At 48.0% G+C, this 26,033-nt stretch overlaps 1 protein-coding gene and 1 long non-coding RNA gene across 4 annotated transcripts in view; one reads left to right on the top strand and one right to left on the bottom strand.

The window, feature by feature from the left end:
- The window catches only part of LOC140385323 (uncharacterized), an 82,641-nt gene extending 63,023 nt beyond the window's left edge, over window positions 1-19,618 (top strand). Inside the window, exon 3 of one of the 2 annotated variants that reach the window (XR_011933347.1) lies at window positions 19,130-19,618. This is a non-coding gene — a long non-coding RNA (uncharacterized lncRNA). Of the gene's footprint in view, window positions 1-13,521; window positions 17,257-19,129 lie in introns of those variants that run through there. The other variant, XR_011933340.1, reaches the window with a different exon arrangement.
- On the bottom strand, window positions 804-24,445 carry LOC140385242 (uncharacterized). Of its 2 annotated transcripts, none has more exons than XM_072467295.1 (4): window positions 24,335-24,445; window positions 13,852-14,238; window positions 4,083-4,344; window positions 804-1,288 (listed from the first exon to the last, which is right to left on the bottom strand). In XM_072467295.1, the coding sequence occupies exons 1-4, from the start codon at window positions 24,387-24,389 to the stop codon at window positions 1,033-1,035; spliced, it is 960 nt and encodes a 319-aa protein (XP_072323396.1). In that variant the 5' UTR covers window positions 24,390-24,445; the 3' UTR covers window positions 804-1,032. The 2 variants fall into 2 exon arrangements, with proteins under 2 accessions (XP_072323396.1, XP_072323313.1); XM_072467212.1 differs by having other exon boundaries at window positions 24,181-24,404.
- Window positions 24,446-26,033: the final 1,588 nt, after the last annotated feature.

The raw sequence follows: 26,033 nt of genomic DNA, 5'->3' as shown, positions 1-26,033 counted from the left end.
AGCACGTCTTTCGGGACTTGTGGGAGGAAACCAGAGCGCCCGGAGGAAACCCACGCAGACACGGGGAGAACGTGCCGACTCCGCACAGACAGTGACCCAAGCCAGAATCAAACCCGGGTCCTTGGCGCTGTGAAGCAACAGTGCTAACCACTGTGCTACCGTGCTGCCCATTCTGAACCAGCCCACTGGCTGCTGGTGTTTATTACAGACAGCTGCAGAACAAGCTCGGACCAATTGTTAACGCACTACTTCTGGGTCAAAAGGCTGTGACTCAAGTCCCCTCTGATTTTGAACATATAATCGATGCTCATGCAGTGCATTGGCAGTTACTGAGTGGATAATGGAGTTAAGCAAGTTCCATAGTAACTTTCAAAAGGAACTTTAATATGTACTTTAAGAGGGAAAGATTTGCAGGGCTATGAGTAAAGGGCAGTGGGGAGAGCAACTAACTGGATAACTCTCTCAAGGAGCCAGACTGAGCTGAATGGCCTCTTTCTCTGTTATAAAGATGATAAGATGGGATATTGCCTGGCTGTTCTGGTCAATAATAATGAACACTAAAAGCCTTCAACTAATCGGTACCATGGGACCTTGCTGTGCATAAGTTGGCAACCACATTTGTCTAAATAACAATAATAACCTCCTATTCATATACTTTGTTCTGTGAAACATGCTTCAGGATATCTCGAACAGAGAGACACACAAGCCAAACGCTTTCTTACCAGCACATTAGGTGGGGTCCAATTGAAGTCCATTCTTGAATGTATAGTTTAAATAAATATTTTATTGTAATCATTCTCTCATTTTTTTTAAAGTTTTTTTTTTAATGTGTACAGCCCATCGGCAGTTGGGTGAAGTTTACGATTTGGTACAGGTGAGAAAAAACAAAGACAGAAATACAAGATGCAGCTCCAATGGCCTGAAGACTAACTTTAATACATTTCACACGAAGGGCGCGCGCTTGCGGTTGACTATCCCGCGGCTGACGAGGACTCGCGCGGATCTTGCAAGGGGGAGAAGGAAATTCCCGTGTCAATCGCTGTTCATCATTTCGAAATTACACAACGACGAGTTGGTGTCTGAAACCTTCTGATAACCGCATTGCTCCAGCGGGGAGGTTGACGTTGTGGGATCCGGCGTCTCAACTTGCAAAACCTCCTCCTCGTTTTGAACCCCTTGCTCTTCTTCAGGGTGCTGGCAATGGAACGATCTCCTGCGGCGCCGCCTCCTCCTCCTTTGCTCGCGTTTGCATTTCTTCATGTCCTTTACGCCCTTGTAGAAATTGCAGCTGGAAAATGAGTTTGACCGCACAGGAAAATATGAGTCACTTTGACACCGAGGTCTATAGTTTCCACACAAAAGTAATCGAACATTTTCTTTTGTTAGGGCAACGTTTTTCTTGCAAAAGCTTGGGGGCGGGGGTGGGGGTGGGGGGTGGGGGAATCGAGCAGAGCGAACAGGGGGGCGGGGACACACACACTGAAGGCCAGGATCCTGTGCATTTCTGGGCGGAGGATTTGCCAGAGGGTGGCAAGTTGTGTTTATTATTTATCACAAGTCATTTTCGGGTACAGACCCAGAGCAATTTTAACCAAACTTGGAATAGATAGATGGAATCAGTGTCATCTATATGTTTGTACAGCAATATCAGGTGAAGAATGGTGAAGAATGGAACTAGCCTTACACCCCATTGCCCCCCGTTTCCCATCCAGTGAGTTAGGTTAAAATTGCCCCTACATTTATCTCAACTGCCTTTCCTCTTTACAAATGCCCACTGACCCACTTTTCATGCCCAACATTTTCCATTCCGCAGCTTTAACCCAAGTATACATAATTATATTGTTCTTACTGTCAGTGGGACCCCAGACAGAGTTCAAACGTTTATGTTTTATTGGGTTTCCTCTTTAGCAATAGAAAAGTTCAGTTACCGTTCATGATTCGCTGCTCTCAGTGTCTGCCTCCTTGGGTTGAGGAGCTACTCGGGCACCTCATCCATCAGCAGATTGGAGAGGAGGTTGTGGGGAGTCAGATCTGAAAGCACCAAAGGCTGGCGTTCCCTGTGGATAACCAGCATTGCTGACAGTCGAAAGCCCGCACCCAGCTTATGGATAGAATTAGGGTAATCTGGATTATTTGCTGAGATACAGCAATCTCCTCCAGGTGAGTATAAAAATTGGCAAGTCATGCTGCAGCTATACAGAACCTTAGTTAGGCCACACTTGGAATATTGCGTACAATTCTGGTCGCCACACTACCAGACGCAGGTGGAGGCTTTAGAGAGGGTACAGAGGTTTACCAGGATATTGCCTGGCCTGGAGTGTATGAGCTACGAGGAGAGGCTGGATAAACTCAGATTGTTTTCACTGGAACGGCAGCACGGTAGCACACGTGGGTAACACTGTGGCTTCACAGCGCCAGGGTCCCAGGTTCGATTCCCCGGTGGGTCACTGTCTGTGCGGAGTCTGCACGTTCTCCCCGTGTCTGAGTGGGTTTCCTCCGGGTGCTCCGGTTTCGTCCCACAGTCCAAAGACGTGCAGGTTAGGTGGATTGGCCATGATAAATTGCCCTTCGTGTCCAAAAAGGTGAGGAGGGGTTATTGGGTTATGGGGATACGGTGGAAGTGAGGGCTTTAGTGGGTCGGTGCAGGCTTGATGGGCCGAAAGGCCTCCTTCTGCACTGTATGGTCTATGTATCTATGTATGTAACGACGGAGATTGAGGGGCGACCTGATAGAAGGCCACAAAATTATGAGGGGCACGGTCAGAGCAGACAGTCAGAAGCTTTTCCCAGGGTGGAGGAGTCAATTACTAGGGGGCATAGGTTTATGGTGCGAAAGGAAAGGTTTAGAGGAGATCATAGAATCATAGAATTTACAGTGCAGAAGGAGGCCATTCGGCCCATCGAGTCTGCACCGGCTCTTGGAAAGAGCACCCCACCCAAGGTCAACACCGCCACCCCATCCCCATAACCCAGTAACCCCACCCAACACCAAGGGCAATTTTGGACACTAAGGGCAATTTATCATGGCCAATCCACCTAACCTGCACATCTTTGGACTGTGGGAGGAAACCGGAGCACCCGGAGGAAACCCACGCACACACGGGGAGGATGTGCAGACTCCGCACAGGCAGTAACCCAAGCCGGAATCGAACCTGGGACCCTGGAGCTGTGAAGCAATTGTGCTATCCACAAGGCTACCGTGCTGCCCCATGTGCGAGGCAAGTTTTTTACACGGAGTGTAGTGGGTGCCTGGAACTCGCTACCATAGGAGGTGGTGGAAGCAGTGACGATAGTGACATTTAAGGGGCATCTTGACAAATACATGAATCGGATGGGAATAGAGGGATACAGACCCCGGAAGTGTACAACGTTTTAGTTTAGACGGGCAGCATGGTCGGCGCAAGCTTGGAGGGCCGAAGGGCCTGTTCCTGTGCTGTACTTTTCTTTGTTCTTTGTGAAACAATATGCGTGCTCGCTATTTTCTTTAGCTCCCTTGATCTTGGGTTGCTGAGCCGTGCCTGTCAGCCTGTGCAACATCTAAAACCCTGGCCGGGACTTAAAAGGCGGTTAGATTTCCCCCAAAGAGCAGCTGCAGTCAATAATGTTGCTGGAAACTTTTTTTTAAAATTTAGAGTACCCAATTCATTTTTTCCAATTAAGGGGCAATTTAGCGTGGCCAATCCACCTACCCTGCACACCTTTGGGTTGTGGGGGTGAAACCCACGCAGACACGGGGAGAATGTGCAAACTCCACACGGACAGTGACCCAGAGCCGTGATCGAACCTGGGACCTCGGTGCCGTGAGACTGCAGTGCTACCACTGCGCTACCGTGCTGCCCTATGTTGCTGGAAACTTAAACAGTGGGGGTAACACAAATGAAATCCGCAAACATTTTGTGCCACTTTCATTCTCTTTTGAACGCTTTGGTTTCATTAGTGATAAAAATAGTGGGATGAGGGGAAAATGTCCACTTGGAGGCGAGAGGTCGTGTGCTGAAATCTCCCAAGAATATGAGCAGACAAAATTTGGGAATCCTAATGTAAGAGATAGAGAGGATTATTGTACGGATTATTGCACATACCAAAGCACGATGCCGGCCAGTGTTCCCATCAGTAGGATTCCAGTCACAACTCCTGCAATAATCTCCAGTCCTAAGGTTGACACGCCAGTCCTTGTTGATATTGATTTTATCCCCTTCGTTAACGTCACCAAGCGCTTGTCGAAGTCAGAAAAGTCACCGCAGGTCTGCGTGTCTTCGTCTTCAGCCATGTCCTTCAACGCTGATTTTCTAACTGCGGCATTCACTTTCCCAGGCTTCGGTTTCTGCCAGTGAGAATTTTCACCTAAACAACGGAATCAGAGGCGCACGTTACTGCGGAATGCAATTAATCACAGCAGGATACCGCGTGGAAGGAGGGAATTTGGCCCACCTCTCCTGTGTTGGCCCTTTGAAAGAGGTAATGCTGGAACCACACCTCTCATCGCCCGACATCTCCATGCTCGCACTCATTTCCAGCTAGATCCGCTGAATTTTAAATTCCGACCAGAAATTACTGTGGTAATCACCGCTGTTGTATATATTAGGAGATGTGTGGTAAGCCCCTGCCCCGGTCGGTTGTGGGAATGAGAGGTTTTCCAGGAAAGAAGCTCGGAAACCTTTCTTCATGCAAAGGGCAGTAGAACTGTGGAGTTCTCCCCCACAAAAAGCTATAGATGCTGGGAGGCGTGTTGGCACAGTACATAGCACTGCTGCCTCACAGCTCCAGGGACACGGGTTCAATTCCGGCCTCAGGCGACTGTCTGTGTGGAGTTTGCACTTCCTCGCGTGGGTTTCCTCCGGGTGCTCCGGTTTCCTCCCAAAGTCCTGTGGGTTCGGTGGATTGGCCGTGCTAAATTCTCACTTTGTGTCCAAAAAGGTTAGGTGGGGTTACTGGGTTACGGGGATAGGGTAGAGGCGTGGGCTTAAGTAAGGTGCTCTTTCCAAGGGCTGGTGCAGACCCGATGGGCCGAATGGCCACCTGCTGCACTGTATGGTCTATGATTCTGTGATGATTAAGTACGGATCCTTGCGGTACCCTGCTACCCACAGCTTGTCAACATGGGTATGACCCGTTTATTCCCGCTCTGTTTTCTGCCTGTTGTCAATCCACAATCCACATCGTGTGTAGCCACCTATCACATGTGCTTTGCTTTTGCCAATCAATCTTCTGTGGGGGAAAGCCTTCTGAAACTCCAAGTATACTACGTCCACTGACTCCCCTTTATCAATTCAGTTAATAACATATTCAAATAGCTCCAACAGGTTCGTCAAACATAAATAAATCCATGCTGGCTGTGCCCAATCAGATCATCATTATCCAAGCGTCCATTTATCACATCCTTTAGAATAAATTCTCATCATTTCCCTCCTGATGATGTAAGGCCATCAGGCCCGTAGTTCACAATTTTCTCTCTCCCTCCCGTCTTAAATAGTGGGGGACATTGTGAGCAGTTTTGGGCCCCGTATATAAGGATGTGCTGGCCTTGGAAAGGGTCCAGAGGAGGTTCACAAGAATGATCCCTGGAATGAACAGCTTGTCGTATGAGGAACGGTTGAGGACTCTGGGTCTGAACTCGTTGGAGTTCAGAAGGATGAGGGGGGATCTTATTGAAACTTACAGGATACTGCGAGGCCTGGATAGAGTGGACGTGGAGAGGATGTTTCCACTTGTAGGAGAAACTAGAAGCAGAGGACACAATCTCAGACTAAAGGGACTATCCTTTAAAACAGAGATGAGGAGGAAATTCTTCAGCCAGAGGGTGGTGAATCTGTGGAACTCTTTGCCGCAGAAGGCTGTGGAGGCCAAATCACTGAGTGTCTTTCAGACAGAGATAGATAGGTTCTTGATCAAAAAGGAGATCAGGGATTATGGGGAGAAGGCAGGAGAATGGGGATGAGAAAATATCAGCCATGATTGAATGGCGGAGCAGACTCGATGGGCCGAGTGGCCTAATTCTGCTCCTATGTCTGATGGTCTTATGGACATTTCCAATCTGCGGGAACCATTCCAGAATCTGTAGAATTCTGGAAGATGGTCACCAATGCATCCACTATCTCCATAGAAACCGCTTTCAACACTCTGATATGTACAGCATCAGGTTCCGGGGACTGAGGAACCTTCCGTTTCATTAATTTCTCCAATACAACCTTCTTACTAATACAAATTTCCTTCAATTTCTCAATCGCTCTAGTCCCTTGGATCGCTAATTGTGGGAGATTTCTTGTACCTTCCCCAATGAAATTCCCCGTTACAAATTCTCCTAAATGGGTGTCTTTCATACATCCGTGCAGACTCGATGGGCCGAAGGGCCTCTTCTGCACTGTATATTCTGTACTGGACCCACCTTTGTCTTCACCAAATGTTTTCTTGTTACATACCTATAGAAGCTTTTACAGTCTGTTTTTATGTTTTTCGCTGGATTACATTCATATTCTGCTCTCCCTTTCTCGGTATCTTGGCCTTCCTTTGCTGTATTCTAGAAACCTCCCAATTTTCACGTTTCCAAAGGTTTTTGGCAACTTAATAGGCCTTTACCTTTAATCTGATGCAATCCTTAAATTCCTTTGTTCGCCACATTTGACTAACTTTCCTTTTTTTGGTTACTGTGCCTTGAAGGAATGTATAGTTGCTGCAGAGTGTGATAATTCTTCAAAGGCGATGGGTTTCATTTTCCCCGAAATTGGAAAAGGCTGATGTCGGACGGGAAAAGCAGCAATGAGCCAACCGGCGGCAATGGCAGCCTTTCCCACCATAGAGTGGGCTGGTTTAGCACAGTGGGCTAAACAGCTGGCCTGTAATGCAGAACAAGACCAGTAGCTTGGTCCAGCCTCCCCGAACAGGTGCCGGAATGTGGCGACTAGGGGCTTTTCACTTTCATTGAAACCTACTTGTGACAATGAGTGATTATTATTATTATTATTACAGAGCGGCACTGCGTGCCAATCAGCCATGGGTCCCACGCCGAATCGCGGGTGGGGCGGCCTCTGATTTGCCCACCCCGCCATCACCTCAGCACTGCAATCATCAGGGTGCCACATTTAAAGCCCCTTCCCTCCGTGCACAACCCGCCCTGATGACCGATACTTGCGCTCAGGAAGAGAGCCAGCCAGCGAGGTCCCCACCCCAGCCGGGGAGGCCGTGGCAGCGGCCATGAGCATTAAAGTCCTGCAGAAGAAGGAAGCCCATCCAGTGTTGCAAGAGGATGAATGATCTTCTCTATTCTATATAATCTTCATTTGTGTCACAAGTAGGCTTATATTAACAGTGCAATGAAGTTACTGTGAAAATCCCCTCGTCGCCACATTCTGGCTCCATTTCGGGTCAACAGAGGGAGAATTCAGAATGTCCAAATTACCTAACAAGCACGTCTTTCGGGACTTGTGGGAGGAAACCGGAGCCCCCGGAGGAAACCCACACAGACACGGGGAGAACGCGCAGACTCCGCACAGACAGTGACCCAAGCCGGGAATCGAACCTGGGCCCCTGGCACTGTGAAGCCGTCGTGCTAACCACTGTGCTATTGTGCCGCCCTGCCAGGTTAAGTCTCTCTGCGCATCACTCTCAACACACGCTCTTTACGCATCCACAGGGATCTTACTCACTGTCAGCTCAAGGGACACCTCCACTCGCTCTCTGAAAGGGTTAAAGTCAGAAAATCACGCAGGCTACTGCCTGCTCAACTCTCAAAGACAGAAAACCAGTGACGAGAAACCAGTGGCTTGAGCCCGGACTGTCTACAGATAGCATTCCAGGAATTTGCCCACAGCTCACACACACAAATTCAATTGATCATTCTGCAGCTGCAGCCCATGTGCGTCGCCTGGGAAAAGGAACAGCAAGGGAATACGTTCCACTCGTCAGGCATACCTTTACCTTACTCATGTTTAGCAGTCACTAGATAAGTAGAGACAAATGCTTGCTTGGCGATATTATAATTAAACATACATGCCCAGATTATGATTAGTTAATTATACTCATGTGTTATACATTATGTAACCCTAATTATTAGTTGTGAATGGATAGAGGTAATTCCGACACCAATGTACTCTTTTGATTGGTATAGGTTAATTATTGGGAAGATAAGCAAGGGTATAATTGCCCTGTATTTTCTATGATTGGGGAGCTGCTAAGCCACCATTCTTAGCCCCCCTGCATCAGCTGGAATAACGTTTTTGAACTGAAATTCTGCTGTCGTCTGGTCAGTTGGCGAGTGAGGAACACTATAGTCGAATAGGTGTGAAACTCCCGCAACGCTCTCCGACACACAACAAGAGGGCGATTGTGGTAGTCACCACTGTTTGTATAATACGTGTATTAGAGGTAATACGGTAAGGCTCCTGTACTACAGGTACGGGGGTAGATCCCTGCCTGCTGGCTCCGCCCAGTGGGCGGAGTATAAATGTGTGTGCTCACCGAGCTGCAGCCATTTCGGCAGCAGCTGCGGGAGGCCACACATCCCTGCTTAATAAAGCCTCGATTACTCTCTACTCTCGTCTGGTCGTAATTGATAGTGCATCAGCGATTTCCCAGACGGGCAGAGAGACGTCAGATCTGTAGGTCCTCATGGACTTTGAGGACAGAGCCACTCAGCTGGCCAAGGAGGACGTTGGCCGCTTCTACGCTGATGATGAGATCGGAGTGAGGACCCAGCATCGCATCATCCATCAGACAACAATGCTGGGAGTCGGGTCTCCTGTTGCCCAGGCCCCAGCCATGCACTGATGACCCCCTCCTTTCTTTCACAACCACATCTGGGAAGCAGCCCAGAGAATCCACCAGCCGGGTCCTTGACTCCAGACCCGACGGCACCAGCACAGAGGAGGGATTCACGGACTCCGATATCGACAGCGCTCACCCACACCCCACACCAGCGCAGTGACCCACACCTCAGCGGGACCTAGGTTCAGAGTAGCTTCAGGGTCACAATCCGGTGAGCAATCTCACTCTCTCAGAGCCACCGCAGGCAGAGGCAGAGATGTCCCAGCCTGCTGGCTCTCGGAGGATTCTTCGAGGCCAGGAGTCCCAAAGGCAAACTCAGGAAAGTCAGCAAGGGATGCCCGGTACACTCCTCAGATTGCGAGGTTGATGGAGGAGTCTGTCTGAGGTGATTGTGCCGACACTCCACGCAACAAGGTCAACGCAGCTCGGGTGATGTGCTGTCGAGACCTTGGTGCACGACGTTTGTCCTGCATTGCTGCAATACTCGCACTCCATGGTGCAGGCACTTGCTGGTATCCATGAGTGTCAATGCGTGGCAAAACCTGGTTCCAACTGCATCTACAAGTTTGCTGACGATACGACCATAGTGGGCCGGATCTCGAATAACGATGAGTCCGAATACAGGAGGGAGATAGAGAACCTAGTGGAGTGGTGCAGCGACAACAATCTCTCCCTCAATGCCAGCAAAACTAAAGAGCTGGTCATTGACTTCAGGAAGCAAAGTACTGTACACACCCCTGTCAGCATCAACGGGGCCGAGGTGGAGATGGTTAGCAGTTTCAAATTCCTAGGGGTGCACATCTCCAAAAATCTGTCCTGGTCCACCCACATCGACGCTACCACCAAGAAAGCACAACAGCGCCTATACCTCCTCAGGAAACTAAGGAAATTCGGCATGTCCACACTGACTCTTACCAACTTTTACAGATGCACCATAGAAAGCATCTTATCTGGCTGCATCACTGCCTGGTATGGTAACTGCTCGGCCCAGGACCGCAAGAAACTTCAGAGAGTCCTGAACACCGCCCAGTCCATCACACAAACCTGCCTCCCATCCATTGACTCCATCTACACCTCCCGCTGCCTGGGGAAAGCGGGCAGCATAATCAAAGACCCCTCCCACCCGTTTTACTCACTCTTCCAACTTCTTCCATCGGGCAGGAGATACAGAAGTCTGAGAACACGCACGAACAGACTCGAAAACAGCTTCTTCCCCACTGTCACCAGACTCCTAAACAACCCTCTTATGGACTGACCTCATTAACACTACACCCTGTATGCTTCATCCGATGCCAGTGCTTTTGTAGTTACATTGTATATGTTGTGTTGCCCTATTATGTATTTTCTTTTATTCCCTTTTCTTCCCGTGTACTTAATGATCTGTTGAGCTGCTCGCAGAAAAATACTTTTCACTGTACCTCGGTACACGTGACAATAAACAAATCCACAATCCACATCCACAGAGGATGGCAGGTTTCTTGACCTCACTCCAGCTGTTTCTCTATCTCAAGGACGAAGCTATGGGGCACCCATGGGGAGAAGGAGTAGCTAGTGCACACCCTGGGGGTCAGCCACTCAAGTGACTCCGGGAGTGTCACCCATCTGAATCTGCTCCTTCTGTCACCGTTTCAGCTCCACAGGCCGAGGAGGGTGGCACTGCCACCCAGCAGGATCCTGAGAGCAGGCCGGGAGCTCCCAGGTCTCGTCCCTCCAGAGAACACGGGCCAAGATTATTGCAGACATCAGGGCGTGGCAGACCGCGGGCTGCCTACGCCTGCGCCATGGATGTTGGGGATGCATCAAGACGTAGCGGCAGGGTTAGAAAGATTAGGGAGCTCTACATCCACAGCGTGGGCACAGGTTTTAACCACAGCGTTCACCTCTGTAAATAAACTATCATCAATTGCACCCTTTCTGTGGCTCCTTCCTCTGATGAGCTACGTTCCTGTAGTTCTGATGAGAGCCATTCCCCGCCTCCTCCTTCCTATTCCAGTGGCTTGACCTGCTTCATATCCCCTCTGCCTTGCTGCACGCCAAGGGGAATGCACATTACCGCACCCGTGTCCGGGAGCAAATTGTCTTTTGCCGTCTCCCTCAGATCAGGACAAAGTCATTTAGCACGTGCCACACTCCTTCCTGGAGGCTTTAGCAACTTTATAAAGAACTCGAGAAACCGCCAAACTCTCCAATTGCAGCAGCAGCCGGTAAAAATCAACCAGGAACCCGCCTGAAACTAGATGATGATCTCTTTAAGTGGTGCTGCTGGGGGTGATGAGGGGAGATCCGTCCTATGCTGAATCCGTCCTGTCCAGCCACCACATGTTTAAGAGAGGACATTTGATCTCCAAAATGGTAGCACCGGAGTCAAATCAACGTACTGTACACACCCCTGTCAGCATCAACGGGGCCGAGGTGGAGATGGTTAGCAGTTTCAAATTCCTAGGGGTGCACATCTCCAACAATCTGTCCTGGTCCACCCACGTCGACGCTACCACCAAGAAAGCACAACAGCGCCTATACTTCCTCAGGAAACTAAGGAAATTCGGCATGTCCACACTGACTCTTACCAACTTTTACAGATGCACCATAGAAAACATCCTATCAGGCTGCATCACAGCCTGGTATGGCAACTGCTCGACCCAGGACCGCAAGAAACTTCAGAGAGTCGTGAACACAGCCCAGTCCATCTCACGAACCCGCCTCCCATCTATTGAGTCTATCTACACCTCCCGCTGCCTGGGTAGTATAATCAAAGATCCTTCCCACCCGGCTTACTCACTCTTCCAACTTCTTCCATCGGGCAGGAGATACAGAAGTCTGAGAACACGCACGAACAGACCCAAAAACAGCTTCTTCCCCACTGTCACCAGACTCCTAAACGACCCTCTTAAGGACTGACCTCATTAACACTACACCCCTGTACGCTTCACCCGATGCCGGTGCTTATGTAGTTACATTGTGTACCAAAAAAAACTGAACAGGTTTTTTGGGTCGGTCTTCACAGTGGAAGACACAAATAACATGCCAGTGACTGATGGAAATGAGGCTATGACAGGTGAGGACCTTGAGAGGATTGAGATCACCAAGGAGGTAGTGATGGGCAAGCTAATGGGGCTAAAGGTAGACAAGTCTCCTGGCCCTGATGGAATGCATCCCAGAGTGCCAAAAGAGATGGCTAGGGAAATTGCAAATGCACTAGTGATAATTTACCAAAATTCACTAGACTCTGGGGTGGTCCCGGCGGATTGGAAATTAGCAAACGTGACACCACTGTTTAAAAAAGGAGGTAGGCAGAAAGCGGGTAATTATAGGCCAGTGAGCTTAACTTCGGTAGTAGGGAAGATGCTGGAATCTATCATCAAGGAAGAAATAGCGAGGCATCTGGATGGAAATTGTCCCATTGGACAGACGCAGCATGGGTTCATAAAGGGCAGGTCGTGCCTAACTAATTTAGTGGAATTTTTTGAGGACATTAACAGTGCGGTAGATAACGGGGAGCCAATGGATGTGGTATATCTGGATTTCCAGAAAGCCTTTGACAAGGTGCCCCACAAAAGGTTGTTGCATAAGATAAAGATGCATGGCATTAAGGGGAAAGTAGGAGCATGGATAGAGGATTGGTTAATTAATAGAAAGCAAAGAGTGGGGATTAATGGGTGTTTCTCTGGTTGGCAATCAGTAGCTAGTGGTGTCCCTCAGGGATCAGTGTTGGGCCCACAACTGTTCACAATTTACGTAGATGATTTGGAGTTGGGGACCAAGGGCAATGTGTCCATGTTTGCAGACGACACTAAGATAAGTGGTAAAGCAAAAAGTGCAGAGGATACTGGAAGTCTGCAGAGGGATTTGGACAGGCTAAGTGAATGGGCTAGGGTCTGGCAGCTGGAATACAATGTTGACAAATGTGAGGTTATCCATTTTGGTAAGAATAACGGCAAAAGGGATTATTATTTAAATGATAAAATATTAAAACATGCTGCTGTGCAGAGAGACCTGGGTGTGCTAGTGCATGAGTCGCAGAAAGTTGGTTTTCAGGTGCAACAGGTGATTAAGAAGGCAAATGGAATTTTGTCCTTCATTGCTAGAGGGATGGAGTTTAAGACTAGGGAGGTTATGCTGCAATTGTATAAGGTGTTAGTGAGGCCACACCTGGAGTATTGTGTTCAGTTTTGGTCTCCTTACTTGAGAAAGGACGTACTGGCACTGGAGGGTGTGCAGAGGAGATTCACTAGGTTAATCCCAGAGCTGAAGGGGTTGGATTACGAGGAGAGGTTGAGTAGACTGGGACTGTACTCGTTGGAATTTAGAAGGATGAGGGGGGATCTTATAGAAACATATAAGATTATGAAGGGAATCGATAGGATAGATGCGGGCAGGTTGTTTCCACTGGCGGGTGAAAGCAGAACTAGGGGGCATAGCCTCAAAATAAGGGGAAGTAGATTTAGGACTGAGCTTGGGAGGAACGTCTTCACCCAAAGGGTTGTGAATCTATGGAATTCCTTGCCCAGTGAAGCAGTAGAGGCTCCTTCATTAAATGTTTTTAAGGTAAAGATAGATAGTTTTTTGAAGAATAAAGGGATTAAGGGTTATGGTGTTCGGGCCGGAAAGTGGAGCTGAGTCCACAAAAGATCAGCCATGATCTCATTGAATGGCGGAGCAGGCTCGAGGGGCCAGGTGGCCGACTCCTGCTCCTAGTTCTTATGTTCTTATTATGTTGTGTTGCCCTATTATGTATTTTCTTTTATTTCCTTTTTTCTTCAGGTACTGAATGATCTGTTGAGCTGCTCGCAGAAAAATACTTTTCACTGTACCTCGGTACGCGTGACAATAAACAAATCCAAATCCAAATCAGTGTCCCACACGTTGATTGACACCGCACCTACTCTGCACACCTCTGGAAGACATTCCCGCTATGTGCTGCCTTTACCAAACAGTGTCAGTGCGACTCGCTCCAAAGGTGCGCGTGTGTGCTGGGGGCACCGTGCTGGTGACAAAACGGCACGCATCACACCACAAAACAATGCAAAGGGGTCAAGTTTTGTTGTCATTCTCCCTCCCGTGGGTTTACGTGCGGCTGCTCTTGGTTCTTACCTGTACCGTTGGTGACTACGACACTGATCTTTTGTCCATTCATCGTTACCTCACCGTCGGTGTACAACTTCAGCTCGTACTGTCCATCATCAGTGGCTACAATTGGTTGGAGCACCAGGGAGCAGTTGCCTTTGGGAATGAGCGATATAAACATTTGTGCACGGCCTTCGTAGGGGTTAGGCTCAGTGATGGGCTCAAGTACAGTCCCCACCACTCGGTAGATGGGTCTGTAGAGATTGTTAGGTCCCATGATGACTCCCCATTCCAATCGCAGGTTGTTAAATTCAACAGCTTCATCCGTTTTGAACGAACATGGTATGAGAAGCCGGTCTCCTTCTTCAACCTCAAAATTGGTTTGGGGTATCTGGATATCTTCAATCTCTAAAGCTAATGTGAAAAGAACTTGTTAAAGATAATTTTTTTTAAAGTGTAATTAACAATCTATCATTACTTCATCTAGTTATGATAAACTGGAATTGCTGTGGGTGATATTAGTGGACAGCGTGAAAGCAAAATAATAATAATCTTTATTAGTGTCACAAGTAGGCTTACGTTAACACTGCAATGAAGTTACTGTGAAAAGCCCCTAGTCGCCACTCAGTGCCTGTTCGGGTACACACAGGGAGAATTCAGAATGTCCAAATTACCTAACAAGCACGTCTTTAGGGACTTGTGGGAGGAAACCGGAGCACCCGGAGGAAACCCACGCAGACACGGGGAGAACGTGCAGACTCCGCACAGACAGTGACCCAAGCCGGGAATCGAACCCGGGTCCCTGACGCTGTGAAGCAACAGGGCTAACCACTGTGTTACCGTGCCGCCCGTTAGGGGCTGGTTTAGCTCAGTGGGCTAAATAGCTGGCTTGTAATGCAGAACAAGGCCAAGGTCAGCAGCGCGGGTTCAATTCCCGTACCAGCCTCTCCAAACAGGCACAAGAATGTGGCGACTAGGGGCTTTTCACAGTAACTTCATTGAAGCCTACTTGTGACAATAAGCGATTATTATTATTATTACTGCAGATGCTGGAATCTGAAACAAAAAGACGGAAAATGCTGGAAAATCCCAGCAGGTCTGATAGCATCTGTGCAGAGGGAGAGAGTCACCGCCTCGAGTCCGTATGACCCTTCTTCGAGTTAAAGAGAGAGAGAACGAGAGAAATGTGGTGGATTATAAACTGGGGGGTGGAGCAGTTTAAGCAGAGTAGAAGGTCAGTGATTGGTGGCAGCTGGGAGAGATTGCAACAAAGATGTGTCAGTCAGGAGACAGAGGAATCGTTAATGGCAGAAAAGGTAAGACCCACCAGCCAAAATCTATTGGCTATATTCTAACTGACACCAATTCCCCAGAATCGTCATTGACTTACATGGTGTCCTGAAATGTTTCAATTATAAAATTCTCACTCTTGTGTTCAAATCCCTTACTATACTGCACCCTTCCCTCTTTGCGTAACCTCCTCCAGGGCCAAAACACTGAGATATCTGCGTTACACCAATTCTAGCCTCTTGCACATCGCTCGATTTCAATTGTCCGCCATTGGACGCCGTGCCTCCCTCGCTGAAAATAGCGCCCCCTGCCTGCCTGTGTGCTCGCTCCATCCTGTTCCCGCCTTATTTCTGCAGAGGTAAGATGAGGGGGCAGCAGGTCCTCCCGCCCACATGCAGTAGGGGAGGGATCACTGGTTAGTTGCCAATTAAAGGAGGCCAACTGGGATTTTCCTGGCCCAGCAGGCAGCGAGGGCCAGTTTGCTGCCTGAAGGTTACCACCCCCATTGGCAGACTGGGGGTCAGCACTCCAGGGAAGCCCAGATGCTCCCCCCTTCCTACTGGCTGCTGCATTAGTCGCAAGACCCCGCTCCCCTTTCTCCACTCCCCCCCCCCGTAGAGAGATTCAGCACCCTGAGAGTGGGAGCTGCAAAGGCCATTTTTTAGTTTACATTGAAATAGATTGGAGGGAGTGCACATCCATTTCGAAGCACTCTCTCCCTTACTTTCCTGTCATTGCCGCTGTTTTTTTTAAATTTCGAGTACCCAATTAATTTTTCCAATTAAGGTGCAATTTGCCATGAGAATGTCGCTTTAAGAAATGTTTGGCTGCTCATGTTACTGCAGTGATGTCAGAGTGTGGGTGGAGCTGAGCTCTGGCTCTGCTTTTTAGTTTCACTTTGAGAAAAAGCTTGGGTGTGTCTGTCTTTTTGGTTCCGTTTTTCAGTCTGTTGCAGCTGAAGCCAGACAAAGCAGCTGTACTGCTGTTCTCTCTGCCATGAAGGACTATCTCTTAATCATTTGGTGAATTCAGAATTATAAATGTTTTCAGTATTGAATGTAAACTCTGATGTGCTTCTGTTTAAAGGTTTGTTAAGTCTTTTGGGTGTAAAACGACAGCATACAGGTTACTTAGTGTTGTATTCTTTGGAGGTTGTATTTGAATTGATGGTTGCTAAGATATTCACTGTGTGTTTTAAAAAGGTTAACTTGAGTTCATAGAATAAACATTGTTTTGTTTCTGCTGTACCATGCCTGTAGAGTGGGCCGTGTGCTCCCCATAATCACAATCTATTCAAAGTTGTGGGTCAGGTGAACTCCATGATTCACTTTGGTATTCTCCAAACCCTGACCCATAACAAATTTAGCGTGGCCATTCCACCTACCCTGCACATCTTTGGGTTGTGGGGGTGAATCCCACGTAAACACGGGGAGAATGTGCAAACTCCACACGGACAGTGACCCAGCGCCAGGATCGAACCTGGAACCTCGGCGCCATGAGGCAGCAGTGCTATACATTGTTCCACCGTGCCGCGCCAATCACCACTGTTATAACCCACACAAGACTTACAGGGTTGGAGAAACATGTCCCCCATGAGTGTCGGCGGGTACAAGTTTCCCCGCTCAGGAGACACGGAGCCAGAGGACATTCATGATTGAGTTCCATATAAAGTCGGCCAGGTATGGAATCGATGTAGCAGACCCGGCTGGGATCTGATGGAGATTGTAAATATGATTGCTTTCCAATAAACATAGTTTTCTTTTAGTACAGCCACCTGGGGTGGCCACTTCCAGAATACAAAATGGACATTTGCAAAGATTGCAGGGAAATATGGACAATGCTGAGAAAGCAAGCAGGCACAGAGTCTGTCTGCATATTGGAGCCGCAGCTCCCAGACGAGACTGAAACTGTAGGCCCATTAGCATATGGATGGCCCATCTCCGGGAACAAAGGAAGATATTTAAGTAACTGATCTGGTTCCAGACCTCGCGGCGCCAGTTCCCCAAACAGAAAGCACAAACAAAGCCAGGCCAACGGCCACCTAGGACACGCCCAGCCATCAGGGCACCCGCCCCTTTATTGGTCAGGATCAATGCGAATGATCAAGAAATGTTCAAGGCCCGCCTTGAATGTTCCGAAGGCCCGAAAGAATGTTCAAGGCCCGCCCAAAAGTGCGCGAAGCCCCCTTCGGGTATAAGAAGAAGGCTCCAAGAGAGAATCGCTCTCGTGGACCCGGCTCTCACAGCGGAGAGACCCGTCCACCAGCTGCACCAGAAGCAAGCAAGTCCAAGGTCAACGCTCGCTACCAGACGGACGACCTTAGCTGTTCCCCTCTGCCACTTCGACCCAGCAGCCTCAGAACCGAACAACGGCCATTGTTCCTCTGACTGAGTGGGCGCCCGAAGCTAAGTATAGGCTTTAGCAGTAGTGATAGTTTAGTCTGTAGTATTTTGTGCATGAGTAAATATTGCTGTGTGTGTAAATAAATAGTATTGACTTTGAACTAACTTACTGGTGTACCGACTCTTTGATCAGTATTCGGGTTTGAACCTTGTGGCGGTATCGAAAGATACCTGGCAACTCTAAAGTAAAAGTAATTGGAATTAAGGAAGGCGACCATACTGACCGCCATATTTAGAAACAACCAAAGAGAGCAACATTACCAACTCAATTCGGACTCGTGTGTGGCCTACAAAATCCACCTTCTGCTATTTCCAAGTAGGAAGGCCTCTGATTGGCCCTCCAGCATTGAGGGTCCACTCCCTATCCTTAATTGGATGGCGTGCCCACCTTCTGGCCATTAATTGGCTGCTTTGGGGGAAACTACAAAGAGTCACTGCTTCCCAGGCTGTGTGGGTCTCTAACCTCCACTTCAGCCGGGATGGTGGGATTCGGGAGCCCACAGAAATAAATCCTGGCCCAGATTTTCTTTTTAAAGTCATGACATGTGAACGGTACAAATCGTTACTCCTGCACTTTGAATTGAGGATTGCCACAAGTTACTGAAAAATACAGACTTGCCCTCCTCCTCTAGTCTCACAAAAGCGACAACTAGACCTGAACCTCACTACCATCCCATGAATGTTGTTACATTTGCGTATTAATTCTAGGGGAAGGATGCACCATCCTTTACTAACTAAGGAAGTTAAAGATAGTGTCAAATTTAAATAAAAAGATTAGTTCTAGGTCAGGCGATTGGATAAACCAGCAAAGAATGACTAAAAAATAAGGATGGAGAAATTAAAGGATGAGGGAGATCTAGCCTAACCCCATTTTAGTCCATAGTCTTACAGGTTATAGGTGAATATCCAAACACCTTTTTAATAAGTTGAGGGTTTCTGCCTCTATCACCCTCCCAGGCAGTGAGCTCCAGACTTGCACAGCCCTCTGGGTGAAAAATTCTTATCCGCATCTTCTCTAATCACTTCAAATCTATGCCCTCTAATCGCTGACCTCTCATCCATGACCTTCAGTTTGTGGATGACAGCTGTGTGATGTTCACTCTGTGCAGGACATGCAAAGGACGCTTGATGTCTTCAACACCTCTTATATTCTATTCCTCGGCTAATCAATGAAAGATTCCAGCTGCCTACTTAGCCACAATATCAGCCTGTCCTGGTACCTTCAGGGGTCGCCAGGGTCCCAGGTTCGATTCTCCGCTGGGTCACTGTCTGTGCGGAGTCTGCACATTCTCCCCATGTCTGCGTGCGTTTCCTCCGGGTGCTCCGGTTTCCTGCCACAGTCCAAAGACGTGCAGGTTAGGTGGATTGGCCACGCTAAATTGTCCTTAGTGTCCAAAAAGGTTAGGAGGGGTTATTGGGTTATGGGGATAGGGTGGAAGTGAGGGCTTAAGTGGGTCGGTGCAAACTCGATGGGCCGAATGGCCTCCTTCTGTACTGTATGTTCGATGTAACAGATTTTAGGAAAGAACCAAAACAGGGAAAAGGGGGAGGGCAGGAGGAGCAAAAGGGGAGATCATCTACTTGAAACGTTATCTCTGTTTCTCTCTCCACAGACGCTGCCAGGCCTGCTGAGGTTTTCCAGCATTTTCTCTTCCAATTCAATTACCTCTCTAACTGGACTAGGCAGGGTGGATACAAGAAGAATGTTCCTGATGGTGTCATGTCAGAGTACCTTTAAGAAATGGATGTTTAAGCAATGTACCTTTAAGAAATGGAGCGGATCATATTACTGAAGTGATGTCAGAGGCTGGGGGGTAGCTGAGCTCACTTCTGCTTTTGGTTTCAGTTTGAGGAGAAAGCTGGGAGTGTCTGTGTGTTTTGTTGAGAGCTGCAGGAAGAAAACACAGAGCTGGTCTGTTGATGTCTGCAAATCCAAAGACTATAAATATATTGAATGTAACCTCATGTCTATTTTTGAAGGTTTGAAGTCTTTTGGATGTTTAAAGGAACAGTTTGAAGGATTATTTAGTGTTGTAGTCCTTTGGGGTTATCTTTGAAGTAATGGGTGTGAAGATATTCACTGTTTGTTTTTTAAAGGTTAAATTGAGTTCATAGAAAAAACATTTGTTTTGTTTTAAAAACCATTTGTCCATAATTGCTGTATCACACCTGGAGAGTACGCCGTGTGCTTCCCACACTTAGTGTTGGGTGGGGTTACTGGGTTATGGGGATAGGGTGTAGGTGTTGACCTTGGGTCGGGTGCTCTTTCCAAGAGCCGGTGCAGACTCGATGGGCCGAATGGCCTCCTTCTGCACTGTAAATTCAATGAAAACTATGAAAACCACAATCTATTAAAAGTTGTGGGTCGGTTGAACTCCATGAAACATTTTGGGGTTCTGTAAACCCGGACCCATAACAATGGTGAGGGTGTCCAGAACCAGGGGTCACAGTCTGAGGGTACGGGGGAGACCATTTAGAACAGAGAGGAGGAGAAATTTCTTCACCCAGAGAGCGGTCGGCCTGTGGAATTCATTACCACAGGAAGTAGTTGAGGCCAGTACATTGTATGTTTTCAAGATATAGCACTTGGGGCGAAGGGGATCAAAGGATATGGGGGAAAGCAGGATTAGGCTATTGAGGTGGATGATCAGCCATGATCGTGATGAATGGCAGAGCAGGCTCGAAGGGCCGAATGGCCTCCTACTCCTATTTTCTATGTTTTGATCAGTCCATACTCGATCATCAGTAAAGTGATGGAAGGGGTCATCAACAGTGCAATCAAGTGGCACTTACTTAGCAATAACCTGTTCACTGACGCCAGGGCCGCGCAGCTCCTGACCTCATTACAACCTTGGTTTAAACATGAGAAAAAGAGCTCGATGCCAGAGATGAGGTAAAAGTGACTGCCCTTGACATCGAGGCAACATTTGACCGAGTATGGCATCAAGGAGCCTGATTAAAAACTGGAATCAATAGGAATCAGGGGGAAAACTCTCTGCTGGTTGGAGTAATACCTGGCACAAAGGAAGATGGTTTGATTATTAGCGGTCAATCATCTCAGCTCCACTGCAGGAGTTCCTCAGAGTAGTGTCCTAGGCCCAACCATCTTCAGCTGCTTCATCAATGACCTTCCTTCCGTCATAAGGTCAGAAGTGGGGATGTCTGCAGGTGACTGCACAATATTCAGCACCATTCGCTACTCCTCATAATGAAGCAGTCCATGTACAAATGCAGCAAGTCCTGGATAATATCGAGGCTTGGCCTGACAAGTAGCTAGTAACATGCGTGCCACACATGTGCCAGGCAATGATTATCTCTGACAAGAGATAATCTAACCACCGCCCCTTGACATTCAATGGCTTACCATCGCTGAATCCCCCCACAATCAACATCTTGGGGGGTTACCATTGAGCAGAAACTGAACTGGACTATCCAGATAAATACTGAGGTTACAAGAGCAAATCAGAGGCTAGGAATCCAGAACACCTTACCCCCCAAAGCCTGTCCACCATCTACAAGGCACAAGTCAAGATTGTGAGGAACACTCTCCACTTGCCTGGATGAGTGCAGCTCCAACAACACTCCAGAAACTTGACACCAATCAGTCCAAAGCAGCCCACTTGATTGGCACCCCATCCACAAACAGTCTTCCCCCTACTCCAGCACAGTAGCAGCAGTGTGTACCATTTTCAAGATGCACTGCAGGAACTCACTAAGGCTACTTAAACAACACCTTCAAAACACACAATTGCTCCCATCTGGAAAGACAAGGCCAGTATATATATGGGAACCCCATCATCTCGAAAATGCGCTCCAAGTCACTCACCATCCTGACTTGGAAATGTATCGGCCGTTCCTTCACTGTCACTGGGTCGAAGTCCTGGAACTCCCTCCCTAACAGCACAATGGGTGTACCTACACCGCACGGACTGCTGGGGTTCAAGGAGGCAGCTCACCACCACCTTCTCAAGGGCAATTAGGGGTGGGCGATATACCCTGGCCTGCCCAGAAGCACGCACGTGCCACGAATGAATGAAACAAAATAGTTTCATAGGACCATTTATGTCTACCTGAGCTGGGGCCTTAGTTTGACATCTCACCTGAAAGATTCCACCTCCAACAATGCTGCACCCCCTCAGTGCTGAAGCAGCAGTATCAGCCTGGATTACATCAACATGACAATGCTGAGGGTGATGTGTCGCAGTTCACTCTGAGGGTCCAGTTTGCTGCGGCAACATTCACGTTTCACATGCGAGTTGTAGTCTGGACCTACGCAAGCGATGGTAGAGGCTCCAACTTTCTGTCCATCACACGGCTGACCAGCAATCTCTCCCAATCTTACCACCCGCCCACTGGTAGGGGTTGGAAGGTTTTGTAGATTACACCCAACATGTTTCGCCGTGATATGACCTCTTTGGCATTAAGTCCTGAGGTGGGGGGTCAAAACTGGAGCTTCTGCATCAGGGGAACGAGATGCTACCCACTGCACCACAAGCCCTCCGTGGGTAATGCGGGGGTAGGAATTTAGAATAGAAATATGAGCAAAAAGCGTAATTGAATTAGGTCCTTCCCAATCCCAATTATTCCCCAGTGTCCCTTCAACAAGAACAACTTGCATTTACATAGCGCTCCGAACATAAGTTGCTCCAAGGATCTCCACAGGAGCGTAATCCGCCAACATTTTTTTTAAAAAAAATAATTTTTATTAAAGGTTTTCATAAAATATCAATAACAAAATGAGAAAGAAAAAAGACCCAACAGGGTTAATGCAAAACACAATCTAAAAAAGCAACCCCCCAAACCCCTCCCCCATGTCCATAAATAATAAATTAACATTAACACCCCGACTTAACACAACAGGTGTATCCACCCCCTCAGACCCTCCAGTGTAAATAACATAAACAAAAATAAAGTAAACCCCCCCCCCGAGCTACTGCTGCCATTGACCAATGTCTATCGTTCTGCCAGAAAGTCTAAGAACGGTTGCCACCGCCTAAAGAACCCTTGTACCGACCCTCTCAAGGTGAATTTCACCCTCTCCAATTTAATAAACCCTGCCATATCGCTGATCCAGGATTCCACGCTTGGGGGCCTCGTATCTTTCCACTGAATGAGAATCCTTCGCCGGGCTACCAGGGACGCAAAGGCCAGAATTCCGGCCTCTTTCGCCTCCTGCACTCCCGGCTCCCCTGCCACCCCAAATATTGCGAGCCCCCAGCCCAGTCTGACCCTGGATCCTGCCACCCTCGACACCGTCCTCGCTACGCCCTTCCAAAATTCCTCCAGCGCTGGGCATGCCCAGAACATATGGGTGTGATTTGCTGGGCTCCCTGAGCACCTAACACACCTGTCCTCACCCCCAAAGAACCTGCTCATCCTTGTCCCGGTCATGTGTGCCCTGTGCCCTTAAACTGTATGAGGCTGAGCCTCGCGCACGAAGAGGAAGAGTTCCGACAACATTTATCAATGAGCCATTAGAACAGGAAAGCAAGAGCTCGGAGAAAGAGGACGGTCTGAAAAAGCGACTTAGACAACCCAGGAGGGAGGCTGAGAGGTTTGGGGAAATCATTTCACAGTTTGGTCCTAGGCAGCTAAAGGCACAGCTGCCATTCATTACATCATAAAAACTAGGAACAGGGCGGCACGTGGCGCAGTGGTTAGCACTGGGACCTGGATTCGAATCCCGACCCTGGGTCACTGCCCGTGTGGAGTTTGCACATTCTCCCCGTGTCTGCGTGGGTTTCACCCCCACAACCCAAAGATGTGCAGGGCAGGTGGATTGGCCACGCTAAATTGCCCCTTAATTGGAAAAACAAATAATTGGGTACTCTAAAGTTATTTTAAAAACTAGAGCTGGAGTAGGCCATTCGGCCCCTCGAACCTGTTCCACCATTCAGTAACATCATGGCTGATCGGATTGTGACCTTGTTTAACCCTACTTTCCTGCCTGTTCCCCACAACCCTCGCGTCCCTCGTCGATCAAAAATCGGTCCAACAAGACCTCGATTATATTCAATGACCCAACCATCACTGCTCTCTGGGGAGGAGGATACCAAACACTAAAGATCCTCCAAGATAAAGATCTGAGAGATGAAAATGGGGAATGCACAAGAGGCCAGAATTGAAGGAAGACAGAGTCAAGGGTTGTAAGGTTGCAGGAGGTTACAGAGATTGGGAGGGAGAGTGGGAGCGCGGGCGGGGGGGGGGGAGTCAAGGCCACAGAGAGATTTGAACAGAATGAGACGTCTATTCGAGACATCGTTGGGCTGGGAGCTGATGTGGGTCAACAGCTACAGGGGAGGGATGGATGAATGGGACTTGGTGCAAGTTCAGATTGAGGCAGTAGCATTTTGGAGGAGCTGAAGTTCACAGAGGGTGGCGGGTGGTATAGGTTGACCCGAGAACCACTGGAGGTGACAAAAGCCTGGATGAAGGTTTCAGCAGCAGGTGGGTTGAGGCAGGGGCACAGATGAGCAATAGTAGCCTGTCTTGACGATGCAGAAGTGGACCTGAAGACTGTATTGACCTGCTTCCAGCCTACAAAACACTGAGGAAGAGCTGTAACCATTGCTGGCCAATTAGAAGCAGGGGAAATCTCAAACATGCTGCACAAGTTCTATTTTTTGTAGGAGGAGGGGGAAGGGTGAAATGGGAGGTCTCTTACCCGCAACAACAAAACAATACACAGCCTCTGAGGTTTGCTTTAATAATTGTGATCCCATGAGTATCACTTCATCAATGTTGTTGTGTTCTGTTGTCTCAGGATGCTAATAATCCTGAACCTTCTCCAAACAGGTTAATCTAGTAGGCTATTGTACCTGAAGCAGCTTGCAGGCAGAGTGTAAAGATCCAGAGTTGAGCATAGAAGTGCATTTTATATTCTGTCTCAGCCGTAAGCCATGTTTGGACACTGCTCTGCTGAGCCCGAAGGAGCCGGCCAGCAAGTCAATTTGGACAATGGCCCATTGTGACAGGCCAGCATTTAGAATTTGGAACCCAATGTAACAAAAACAAGGTGACACATCAATGAAATAATTATTAGCAGCGCTGGATCCATTTGTTAACCATTTGAGGGGGCATTAGATGACTACTTGAATATAAACAATGTGCATGGGTACAGGGAAAAGGCAGGGAGAATGGTTCTAAGTCATGATGGAGTGCCGGTGCAGACATGGTGGGCCAAATGTCCTCCTTCTGCACTGTAACGATTCTGTGATTCTGCAATGGACAGCACGGTAGCACTGTGATTAGCACTGTTGCTTCACGGCGCCAGGGTCCCGGGTTCGATTCCCGGCTTGGTTACTCTCTGTGTGGAGTCTGCACGTTCTCCCCGTGTCTGCGTGGGTTTCCTCCGGGTGCTATGGTTTCCTCCCACAAGTCCTGAACGACGTACTTGTCAGGTGAATTGGATATTCTGAACAGGTGTACCTGAACAGGTGCCGGAATGTGGCGACTAGGGGCTTTTCACAATAACTTCATTGCAGTGTTAATGTAAGCCTACTTGTGACACTAATATATATTATTATGATTACTATGCTAATAAAAGCTCAATGCAATAAATAGCCTGGGTATACCTGGACACGTGCATATGGTCATGAGAATGTCACTTTAAGAAATGTTTGTCTGCTCATGTCACTGCAGTGATGTCAGCGTGTGGGTGGAGCTGAGCTCTGGCTCTACTTTTTGAAAAAAGCTTGGGTGTGTCTGTGTTTTTTTGGTTTCGTTTTTCAGTGTCGGAGCTGAAGCCAGACAAAGCAGGTGCACTGCTGTTCTCTCTGCCATGAAAAGACTATCTCTTGATCATTTGGTGAATTCAGAATTATAAATGTTCTCAGTAGTGTAAGTAAACCTGATGTGCTTCTGTTAAAGGGTGTTTCTTTTGACTTCTGGATGTTGTTTGGGAAGTTATTAAGGATTATTTAGTGTTGTATTCTTTGGGGGGTTGTATTTGAATTAATGGTTGCAAAGATGTTCACTGTATGTTTTTAAAAGGTTAACTTGAGTTCATAGAATAAACATTGCTTTGCTTTAAAAAATACTTTCCCATTTTTGCTGTCCCACACCTGTAGAGTGGGCCGTGTGCTCCCCATACCACAATCTATCAAAAGTTGTGGGTCAGGTGGACTCCATGATACACTTTGGGGTTCTCTAAACCCTGGCCCATAACAATATATAGCATGCATTCTTGCAATTAATTCTAAAATACTTCCTTAAATTGCAAACTAACAAGCCGGTCCAGTGGATGTAAATTCAGTGTTTTGATACTGCATCGGGCAAGAGTAACAACCGAATTGGGACAGGTTGAGAAAGTGACTAAAAAGGTCTAAACGATCCTGGACTTTATAAATAAATGCATAGAGTACAGAAGCAGGAAGATTATTACAAAACACTTGCTCAGCCTCAGCAGGATACTGTGCCCAGTTCTGGGAACCACAATTTAGGAAAGAAGTGACAGCATTAGAGAGGTTCCAGCAAAGATTTCGAAAAATGGTTCCAGGGACGAGAGACTTTGGTTAC

This window comes from Scyliorhinus torazame, chromosome 1, assembly GCF_047496885.1.
Source record: "Scyliorhinus torazame isolate Kashiwa2021f chromosome 1, sScyTor2.1, whole genome shotgun sequence".
NCBI lineage: Eukaryota > Metazoa > Chordata > Chondrichthyes > Carcharhiniformes > Scyliorhinidae > Scyliorhinus > Scyliorhinus torazame.
The sequence above is the reverse complement of the archived record's forward strand: the minus strand, read 5'-3'. Positions and strand labels throughout refer to the sequence as shown.